The sequence below is a fragment of the Lipotes vexillifer genome, unplaced genomic scaffold (assembly GCF_000442215.2).
Source record: "Lipotes vexillifer unplaced genomic scaffold, Lipotes_vexillifer_v1.1 scaffold250, whole genome shotgun sequence".
NCBI lineage: Eukaryota > Metazoa > Chordata > Mammalia > Artiodactyla > Lipotidae > Lipotes > Lipotes vexillifer.
In genome coordinates this window covers 140,130-151,794 of record NW_006785198.1, presented here as the reverse complement: position 1 = coordinate 151,794, position 11,665 = coordinate 140,130, and the positions used below count along the sequence as shown (strand labels likewise).

Here is an 11,665-nt window from a genome sequence, read left to right as displayed (position 1 = left end):
CAAAGTTTTGTATGTGGGAATATGAGCTTTCATCTGGAGGGAGGGTCCAAAGCTTTCATCAGAATTTCAAAAAAAACCCACAACACCCCTTCCCCCACTGGCCTACAGCAAAGAAAAAACTTTGGCTAAAATGACACCTAAACTTGGTTGTTGGATGGGGGTAAGGAATAAGGCCTAATAGACAAGTCAGTTCATAAAGAAGATAAATCTACATATAGATCTATATGTTTTTGATATCTAACATTTATTTTTTAAAGAAGGCTTAACTTTCTCTCCATGGTTTCAAGGAGTTACCTTAATCCTTAAGCCCAACCAAAGAGGCAACCAAACTGAAAAGATCAAAAATAAATACACTGGGAATAAACTGAAGCAATGCTTTATTGTGACCACAAAGCACCAATTCAACAAGGCATTGACACACAGAGATTGAACAAATGTCTCTTTGAACAGAGATGTAGCAAGCCCACTTTTTCAAGTTCTTAAAAACAAGTACTCAAATTGGAAATCAAACAAAGCATAAGAGCAATTAAAAAAATATTACACCATCATGAAGGAATATGTATATAAAAATATTCTGTACTAGTAACAAGGCTTTTCAATCTATAACTCTTGGCAAATTTCTTCAGAAACAAATTATTATAAATACAAACCATAAAGTGGAAAAAAAATGCTTTCTTCAGAAACAAAGAACCAATTTTAAAGCGGATCTATGCAGAAAATACCATTACCCCCATGAAAGCTAGCTGAAGATGGATGGATGTCCCCAAAATACAACAGTTTCTCTTTTCAGAGCTACAGTCTGCTCCTGAAGGGGCCATGATGCATGTCCGTTTCAAACAGCGCAGCATATCCCAGTGAAACCTTAATAAGGTCAAGTGGAAGACCCTCTACAAAAAAGGGTGTCGGCAATTCCATCCAAATAACACAAGCTCTAAGGAGCAGAGGAATTCAAGGGAGGCACAATCCCTTTCTCTTTCTCCCCCTCCCCAAGTTCTTGCTTTTGATCTTCCCACATCTGTAACTGAAAGATGCTCATACCATTCGATTCTTTTCTCAGGAATTTGGGAAAGCAAACTATGAAGAAAATCCTCTTTGTGGGGAAGGCTGTCTAATCTCATCAAAGATCATTCTATTTGACAAACTCCACAAGGTAAACCATCCTGTCCACATGTCCTCGCTCCTCCTGGCTGAGTTCAGGTCAGCCGATGGATTGCCTAGTCTATCCAATAGGATAACGTTTCATTTGATTGAAATTCTTTACATATACACATGTATGTATTCTGTTTACAAAGTTTCATCACATGAAACTAAATTATGTCATTATGTATTTTTTGAGGTCCAAGACCCCAATTTGACTATACTATGAAGAGTTGTTCTTTAAATGCTTTGTCTGCAGAGGTTTTACGTGATACTCATAGATTTTCAGAGCAGGCCCCAATTTTAACTGAAGTCCTGTCAACACATCATTTCTTGTCATCAGTAGCAGGGATTTTCCATCAATTTCCTATAATGGAAGCAGAGGGTAAAGCTCAAGGATAATGAAGAAAAAAAGCAAGGTCAAAGGAAGAAGTCGTATTGCTTGTCTCCACGCTAAAAACATTATTTTTTTAATAGTGCCAAAAATGGAATCTTCTACTTTTATCTTCCACCTTTTACATTTATTTTGGAGTTAAATATAATCTATAGCTGATCTTGTTTTCAAGATCACATCACAAATGTCACATCTTAAGAAACTGACAGCAAGCTTGGAGTATGTACCCTGAAGGATCAAAGATGCTGCTTCTGAAAGGAATAATGACACTTTCCACTTGTAAAATCTGTTGAAGTTTATGCAGAATTTTTGTCTAATTCCAAAACAAGCCCTATAAATTAGGGCAGGCAGGGATTGACATCTTAATTTTATAGGCAAACCAAGGATCAAGGCAAGAAGTTAGCCTGCCCGAGAAGTTAGGAAAGTGTGGCCCAAAATTTGAACTCCCATCTGCCTACGGCCAAAGCCGATGTTCTTTCATAATTCACTTCTGTTTCTCTTGACACTTAGAAGTAAATATGTGTTGTCTAGATGGACCAATGGGGACCAGAGCCTTGGGTTTTCTGAAACCTTTTCAATCGTAACAATGGATACTGGAAAAATGACTTACTCTCTGTGAACTTCTTTCCTGTCCTTTAAAAGGAGAACCATCCTGCCTCAACCTGAATATCAAGTCTCATGCTACCCCACTTCCTCTCGGTGGAGCCTCAAGATTCCAAAGAAGGTAGCGAGGGGCAGAGCTGTGCCCACCACAGATTCCCTCCCCTATTCTCCTTGCAGTCCACTCCCCACTCCTCTCAAGTCCCCAACCAGGTGGACTTCACTCCAGGTACCCTGGAGGCTATAAACCTTTGGAATGAAATAAAAATGGGCTTCTTGTGAAAGAGCTAAGGACCCCAAATATAGAAAGTCTACAGTTTGAAAACCTTTGGAAAGGATGCACTGAGAAGAATGCCGAATACCGCCTTCTTTTTGTTATTGTTTGTTGTGGGGAGAATCTGAGCTGGTTCTTAGGAAACCTGGGTTCAAGAGATGGACCAGCTGCACATGCTCAGTAAGCCTCGACACGGCTGTTCATGATTTTACCCACCTCCCCCACTGATGGACAGACAAGGAGGCACTGTGTGCAACTGCAGCTACATAAAACTGTGACTCCCTCCTACACTGTCCCCAAGAGGGCCACTCCCCCAAAGTCTCTCATGTATTTTGCCAGGCTGTGAGGAAGATGTGCTCTGAATGTCTGAGTATGTGGGAGATACAGCACCGGGTTAGGAGCTGAAGAAACACCCACTTTGTTACCTTAGGCAAGTCCCTTCCTCCTCTGTTTCCTTGGTTGATAATATGGGATATTGGGTTTTGACAGGATTTCATGAGATACCGCCCTTGCAAGTGCTCCCTGAGCTTTGTGTTACACAATCACACGTCAGTATTCCTGGACAGGCTGCAGCCCTCATTTTACAATTATTTAAGGACAAAGGAATTGACTTTTCAATCCTAAAGTATCTTTTTCTATTTAGGCAGCTAGTAATCCCAAAGACTGTCCATCAGTAAAACCTGCAAGTATGAGAGTTGGAGAGGAGCCCTGACACCTGGAAACCACTGCAGCTGCTCTGAAGGCATTGTGAGGTCACAGGAATCTGAATCGCAGGTTACATCAAAGTTCATGCTCTATCTTACACACTGAGATGAATAGTGATTCACTCGGGCTGCTTCAAAACACAGCAAAGCCCTTCCTGCTCTCCATCTTTCCTTTGCTGTTGTTTGCTCATATCTAACTTACCACATATTTTAAACGGGGACCAGGAGGAGATGCCACTGCTTTCATTTCTATACAAGAAAACTTCCTTGACTAACTGCAAATGAATATTTTTTACATCTTTGTTGGCAAAAAGTCCTTCTACAACTCAGCATTTCTGTCAAAAGCCAAGTATGTCTGTGAAAAATGCTGAAATTTGGATTTTATTTAAGACAAAATGGAAAATCATGTTTCATGCTCCAATTTGATTTTCCTTTGTTTGGTAGCTACACTGCCGTTCACCTCAGATGAGGGTTGGTAAAAGAAAGCTCCATCTGGAATTCCTCATTTAAAAATTTTTGAAATGAATATAATTCATATATACAACAAAACTTTCCTCTTAAACCATGACTATGGCAGCTCAGATGAATGGGAGTGGAGATGGCATAATGGAAATGGGAGCTTCCAGGTCAAACAAACTGCAGTCTGAACCCTGTCCCCACAACTTATTGTGTGGCTCTGGGTAAGAGACTTAACTTCCCTGAGCCTCAGTTTCCAAACCTGTAAAATGCAAATAACCCCCTGAAGAATTGTGGAGGTTAAAAATGATTAATTCATATCAGGCACCTAGCACCGTGTCTGACATATAGGACGTTCTCAATGACTACTAAGTGGAAATGTGTAGGCTTTGAAAGAACTGGGATGTGTTCCAATTCCAAATCCATCTTCTGTTTCTTTTCTGGAAGTATGTCCCCTGCCTGAAAGCTACCCTTTGCCAGAGGGATGCAGGAATATTCTTGTTCAAGTTCAGAAAATTCACTGAGATTAAAAAAGTTCAAAGACTACATAAAAATGTGTCTCATAAAAATCACAAACATAGGAAAGTTCCTTGATTAAGAAAGCTAATCATTTGTTATGTAATTTCTAGAAAAGCTTGCAAGGCAAATGAAATCCAACTTTTGCCAGTCAGCATGGTATATTAGGATGCGCGTGAGACTGGAAATCGGGAGACAGAGGTATGCAGACTCCATCAGTAACTTTCCACGAGGAACCACTCCTCTGGAGCCTAGTCTGTGTAGAAATGAAGGAGTTGGAGTGTGACCAGATCCAGTTAGACAAACAAATGAAAAAATCCCATGATTTTGCATTAACAATCCAAAATTCAAAACAAAAATATAATTCACATCTTGGGATTTTGTTTACATTTCTGTGTTAAGGGATAATTGTTTGTTAGTTTCAGTGAAACTTTTTACATTGCTTCTGTCTTCTGTCTTCATGTTAGAATAACCAAGTGCCTGCCGGGCAATAGTACTCAAAATGCTTGCCTACTTAAGTTCCCGCAAGTACTCATGCATGGAAGTAAGGTTTAGAGATGACAGGTGTAAATTTCCAATGAGGCCAAGACCATAGATCTAAAAATAAATGAGTAGAATCCGTAGATGTTATAGCTCAGTAGATAAGCATGTGTTTCAGAGTAAGACACTACGATATTGCTTATTAGGCGGGGCCTGGGGCAAGTTACTTAATCTCTCTAAACCTCATTTCCTTATCTATATGGGGGTGGGGGGGGAGTAGCTACTGTATCTCACTGCTGAAAAGATCATTGAGATAACACATGAAGTAGAATTCCTTACTTCTACTGAGCAGTCGATAAATCCTAGCTATTTTTAAAAGTATATTTAAAAATCTTAACCCATTTACTTTTCACTCTTTCTCTGACAACTTTATACATAGGTGACTCTTTCAATTAAACTTAACTATGATATGGTCCATTGGAAATGGGGTAAAAGAAGAGGTGGGGAGAGAAGAAGCAAAGAGAAAGAGGCTAGGAAGAGAAAAAGGGCCATCAAGAAAGAGGCAATGGATAATAACAAGGTAGGGCAGGAAAAAAAAGTCAGGAAGAGGAGTCAGTGGGATTTATAATGGTAGGGCCCTGCAAATCTCTCAGAAAGCCATATCTGTGGTGGTCTCTACTGTCCCAGATAGAGTACAGGAGAAAAGAAGGCTCAATTTAGAATCAGAAGACTTGGGCTGGAAGCCAAACTCTGCTGCTTCCTAGTTCCTATGGAGCATCCGGCCCATTATTCCCTCTGTGAAATGAGAAATTTGTATTAAGCTGACCCCTGTCCATTCCAGTTTAACACACTCTCAGATTCCAATTCTGTTTTTGATAAACATCAGACTCACCAGCCTCACAGCAAAGTCTTCCCGTGGAAGAACACGGCAGCAACTCCTTACCAGTGGCGTGGAGGAATCTGATGGAACAGGTGTTCTTTTCCCACTTCAGTCTTCCCCCTCACATATTCTAGAACTTTCTTTATAACAACTTCCTTGCCACTCACTACCTGGCTACAAGTGGTGACCAGTTTGAAGTTTCCCATTCCACTGCTTATAAAAGGTACAAATGTCGCAGAGGAAGGGGAATTTGGTCCAGAGCCCAGGGATACAAAAGTGGAAAATCCTGTGTCCAGTATGGGGGTCACATAAAAGAAGGAGGATTGGAACCTCCTGGCCCTACCCACACGGCCACTGGGAAAACAGTCTCCTGAGAAGGGCTCTTTATCTTCAAAGACATTTTGAAAGCCACAGTGTGGCCTCTCAAACCACAGTTCCTCCTTCAAATAGTCCTTGTCCCTGCCATCTCCTCTGTTTTCCCTTTTGATGCAATTCCTTCCGGTCTTGTCATAGTTGTTGTGTTTCTCGGCATCAGACAAGACTGCATAGGCCTCTGCTACTTGATTGAACTTCTCCTTAGCTGCCTCCCGGTTTTCTGGGTTCCCGTCTGGGTGGACTCCAAGAGCTAACTGGTGATAAGCCTTCTTAATATCAGAGGAGGAAGCATTTTGTGGCATCCCCAGTACTTTGTAGTAATTCACCATGTTTCTTTAAAGGACTTTTCCTCACCAAGACACAGAGTTTATTTTCTGAAGAATTTCCAGGTAACTTCGGAAAGGAAGATGGTGGACTGCTCATGTCTACAGCAAGACCTTTTGAATCGTATCACGTGATTCTTGGGACAAAGGCTCTTCTGGGGGAGAAATTCCTATTTGGGGCTGGTATCCTCTACAATGTCCCCACCCCTTCCCTGACCTCTGCAGCTCATTGTGGGTGGAGTGACTATGAGCTCAACACTACCATCCAATGACTATCAGCTCATGCTGTGCTTGCCTTGCAATCCTATTGGTGGAAAATTGGGGGTGGATAATATACATCTTGGAGGACAGAAACTATCTGTGTGGCTCAAAAAGAAGTCTTTACCTCATTTGTTAAAGTAACAATTGGAAGCAACATGGGTCTTGCATTTACATCAGACACAAAATCCATCTCTGCTCATTACGCAGGCTCATGCCTTCAGTAATGTAATGGGTATCTCCCTGTGGATATCTGCTGCGGGCACGAAATGGGTGATAAAGGGGCTCTATTCCAAAAAAATCACGTACACATTTCTGATGAAGGAAAGAGACTGAAACTCATGTCATCAAATGAGGAAACTAGGTTACAGAGAATTCTGCCTAGTTAAGAAAGAAAGAATAGATTGAAGGAATAGAATTAGAAGTGAAGGCTTCCCATGTACGGTCAGATAAGGCTTCTTCACTTCAATTGATCTCTTAAAGTTAGTCTTTTTGAAATTTATCTCTGGACTTAAAGATAGAACTAAGTAGCAGCGTCGCATCAGCCAATGCTTTAAAGAATGGCTTTAAAGCTCAAGTGTAGCAAGGCTTCTCTTTTTCCAGGACACACAACTACACGTTTCCCAGACTTCCTTGCAATTCGGTGTGGCTGTGTGACCACATAGTGGCCAACGACATGTGAAGGGATGACATGCACCTCTCTCCAGCCTGGCCCATAAAACCACCACGTGTGCTCCTTCTTGCGCTTTATCCTTACACCAACTGGATGTCAGAGCCCAAGTGATCTTGAAAGCTGTCAGCTGAAGATGACAGAGCTCCCATCAGCCTGGGACCTTGAATTACAGTGGAGCAGAACACCTCCACCAACAACCTTGGACTATTTATATTAAGAAACTTCTACTATAGTTAAGCCATTATATCTATTTCCATCTACTTGTGACAGCAGTTGATGTCTACTCTAATACACCAACCATTTCCACAACTTCACCTTCCTTATCAGATCCTAATCTTATAATGTCGTCAACCAGAAGAGTCCCACCTCTGCCACACTGGAAGTCCCATATCCTAGTCTATCTCTCACTCCTCCCTCCCATTCTACCCATTTTTCATTTCAACTCCTCTTTCTCCAGGGTAATAAGTCCCCTGCAGACTCCTCTTTTGTATCAAATCTGCACCCACTTGTTGGCCCTTGGAACCATTCTTTTACATGCCCTCTCGAATCACCCTCTTAGGCTATTAGCCCTCCACTGTGCCCATGCCATAAACACTCCATCCAGGAGCAGTCTAGCAATCAATCCAGCTTCTCTGATTCCTATACCTGGTGAAGTGGGAGGAAAAAAGTCAAGAAACCAAGAAGATGAACACTAAACATGTGCAGTGTACCAGTCTTGGCTGGGTCAGAATATATCAACAGTTCTTTTATTTACTGTTGCTCAGCTCTCTCTCCCATTCCCCTAGGTGGCCATTCTTAACCTTCACTGCTCTCCTCTAGTTCCTTGGTAAACTTCTACCCATCCTGTCCACTCCAAGCAGAGGAGCTTGCCTCTTGGTTAGCAAAGAAACTAGAAACTGTCAGGAACTCCCTGAATGTCCCTTAGGACAAGGGCCATCTCAGCTGTATCTGCACACATCCTTACCTATGCTCCCAGAGCACAGGAAGGACAGAGGAAGATGTCCCTGTCTTGCTCAGAACTAATTCCCAATATATTTTTTTATATTGACCAAATTGAATCTTCATGTATATTACCTGACATTACATTTTATTGCAGTAAAATATATATAACATAAAATAGGCCATTTTAACTATTTGTAAGTGTACAATTCAGTGGCATTAGTGATATTCACAATGTTGTACAATTATTGCCACTGTTTTTTAAACTCTTCCGTCACCAAACAGAAACCCCATGAAGCAATAACTCCCTCCTCTCCACTAGCCCTTGATAACCTCTAATCTGCTTTGTGTCTCTGAATTTTCCTATTTTAGATATCTCATATAAATGGAATCATACAATATATGACTGGCTTATTTCACTGAGCATAATATTTTCAAGGTTCATCTATCTTGTAGCTTGTATCAGAACTTCATTCCTTCTTATGGCTGAATAACATTCCATTGCATGTTAGGTACCACATTTTATTTATCCATTCATCTGTTTGTGGATACTTGGGTTGTTTCCACCTTCTGGTTATTGTGAATAATGCTACAGTGAACATTTGTGTACAAGTACCTGAGTCCCTCTTTTCAATTCTTTTGTGTGGAATTGCTGGGTCATGTGGTAATTTTATGCTTAACCTTTTGAAGAACTGCCAAACAGTTTTCTATAGCGGCCACACTATTTTATATCCCTACCAGCAATGTATGAGGGTTCAAATTTCTCCATATCCTTGCCCCTCCACACTCTTGATCTCATCCCTTTCCTTGTCCTCAGGGATTTTGCTTCATTGAACTGTTCTCAATTTCATTCAATTTTAACTTGTCCAATTCTTCTGGCTACTTTCCTGCATGTAAATAAGTTTGAGCATCTCCTCTCTTAGAAAAGAGCTCTCACGTCTTCACGACCCTCCTACTGCTGGAGCTCCCTCCACTTGCCTCCCACTCACTCCTCAACTTGGAGGAAAGAGTACTCCACCTTCCAGCCCACCCCCAGCTCCAGTGAAACTCCACTGTCATTGGTAGACCCCATTGGGCTTCACCTTTTTGAGGTATTTGACCTTGTTGATCATTTCATTGTTTTTGAAACTCTTCCTGTCATTGGTTTCTAGACAGCCTTTCACACTGAGTATTTCTCAGATGCTTTTGCCAGTTCCCTTTCTTCTCCTAACAATTGAAACCTGGGTGCTCCCTAGGGTTCTGTCCTTGGCCTTTTGCTTTTCCCCTTTTAAATGCCTGTCTCATCCTCACCCCTTCCTATGACTGCTGATGACTCTCATGTCTCTCTCTCTAGGCCTCGCCCTTCCCATGAGCTGTCTTCTAGATATATCCACTAGATGCCTACATGCTCTCAAACTGAATGTGCCCCAAACTGTACTCATTCCATCTGTCTTAAACCTGACCTCTCGGGGCTTCCCTGGTGGTGCAGTGGTTGAGTCTGCCTGCTAGTGCAGGGGACACGGGTTCGAGCCCTGGTCTGGGAGGATCCCACATGCCGCGGAGCAACTAGGCCCGTGAGCCACAACTACTGAGCCTGCATGTCTGGAGCCTCTGCTCCGCAAAGAGAGGCCGCGACAGTGAGAGGCCCACGCACCGCGATGAAGAGTGGCCCCCGCTTGCCACAACTAGAGAAAGCCCTCGCACAGAAACGAAGACCCAACACAGCCATAAATAAATAAATAGATAAATAAATAAATAAATTTAAAAACAAAACACAACTGACCTCTCACTAAAGTCCTGGTTAATGACACTTCTTTGCAACTACCAAATCCAGACATCTAGCAGTCGTCAACCAAGCCTCCTCCCTCTCCCACCCTGAGCAGTGAGCTCAGTCCTGGGGCTAAGGTAGAGAACTGAGACAGGACAAATCTTCACCCTCCATTGCCAATGATCCACTAAATTCTCTTGACTATCTTCCCCAGACTTTCCAATCCATCTCTTCCTTTCCATCCCCAATGGAATGATTATATCAGCTTTCCTGCCTTCTGTCTCCTTGTCTTCCAAGCCACTCTCCACATTGTCACCAGACTGATCTTTCAGAAACACAAATCTCACCCTGGCACTCCCCACTCAATATCCTTCAATGGTTTCCTAGTCCCTCTCACCCAAACAGACTATCTGTTATCCGGACCCCTGTTTATCTTTCAGTCTTATCCTTTGGCATTCCCTGCTCCACACCTCTTAATGCCAAGGTACTGGGAGTTCTCAAGATAAATCATGTTTTTCCATGCCCCCATGCCTTTGTATCTAATCCCCCTTCTGCCCAGAATCTTCTGTGCTTCCTTCAAACAATTCTCATACCTACAATAGTTTCAGGTGGCCTTATTAAAGTAAAATAATACTTGTAATAATGATCATTATTTTACTTTAACAGTTTCATTTATTTATTTTATTTTTGGCTGCATTGGGTCTTTGTTGCTGCGCATGGGCTTTTCTCTAGCTGCAGCGAGCGGGGGCTACTCTTCGTTGTGGTGTGCAGGCTTCTCACTGCAGTGGCTTCTCTTATTGCGGAGCACAGCCTCTAGGCGCACAGGCTCAGTAGTTGTGGCTCACAGGCTCTAGAGCGCAGGCTCAGTAGTTGTGGCGCACGGGCTTAGTTGCTCCACCGCATGTAGGATCTTCCCGGACCAGGGCTCGAACCCATGTCCCCTGCATTGGCAGGTGTACTCCTAACCACTGTGCCCCCAGAGAAGCCCCAACTTTAATAGTTTTATATTTATTTTCATAAGTGTTAGAAAAAGCTGTAACAGCTATGGAAACAATTGAACAAGTGAATAAGCCAAAGAAGCACCACATACCTGGCTATCTTATAATGTCTTATAACTTCTCATTTCAAATGAATGATTTAAACAACAATTTGGGGGTTTGGTCTATAGAAATCTATTTCAATCAAAAAATTCAAAAGGTTCTTTCCTTATCAGTTTTGCTTCCATTCTCTTTGCTGTTTTCTTATTGCTAGCATTACCCATTTGTTTTTTAACTCTTTTCTAAATTTTTGTGGGCTGAAAGGACACATCAGCAGAGTCTAAGTTGCCACTTCCCCTGTTCATTATGCCACAAAATATTTTAAGCATTTCAGACTGTTAAGAAATATCAGGTGTCAAATCACCTCGTATATTTCCAGTACTTGGTATTATAATATGCTGAAAAGGTAATAAAAGTTATGGTCAATTTGTGGGATTTTAACTGGTCTAATTCAGAGCTGGATTTATTTATTTATTTATTTATTTATTTATTTATTTATTTATTTATTTATTTATTTTTGGCTGCATTGGGTCTTCGTTGCTGTGCGTGGGCTTTCTCTAGTTGCGGCGAGCAGGCTTCTCATTGTCAAGGTGGCTTCTCTTGTTGCGGAGCACGGGCTCTAGGCGCGCAGGCTTCAGTAGTTGTAGCTGTGGCATGTGAGCTCAGTAGTTGTGGCTCGCGGGCTCTAGAACACAGGCTCAGTAGTTGTGGTGCACGGGCTTAGTTGCTCCATGGCACGTGGGATCTTCCCAGACCAGGGCTTAAACCCGTGTCCCCTGCATTGGCAGGCAGATTCTTAACCACTGAGCCACCAAGGAAGTCCCAGAGCTGGATTTACCATGAAGTTAATGAAGCTTAATTTTTGCCTTAGC

The 11,665-nt window shown here is 42.0% G+C and overlaps 1 protein-coding gene across 3 annotated transcripts in view; it reads right to left on the bottom strand.

Moving 5' to 3' along the window:
• Positions 1 to 360: 360 nt before the first annotated feature.
• Positions 361 to 11,665, bottom strand: part of SAMD13 (sterile alpha motif domain containing 13) — a 49,923-nt gene continuing 38,618 nt past the window's right edge. For all 3 annotated transcript variants that reach the window (XM_007457216.1, XM_007457218.1, XM_007457217.1), the window contains exon 4: positions 361 to 1,504. In XM_007457216.1, the coding sequence (XP_007457278.1) occupies positions 1,361 to 1,504 (144 nt within the window). In that variant the 3' untranslated portion in view covers positions 361 to 1,360. The remainder of the gene's footprint in view (positions 1,505 to 11,665) is intronic.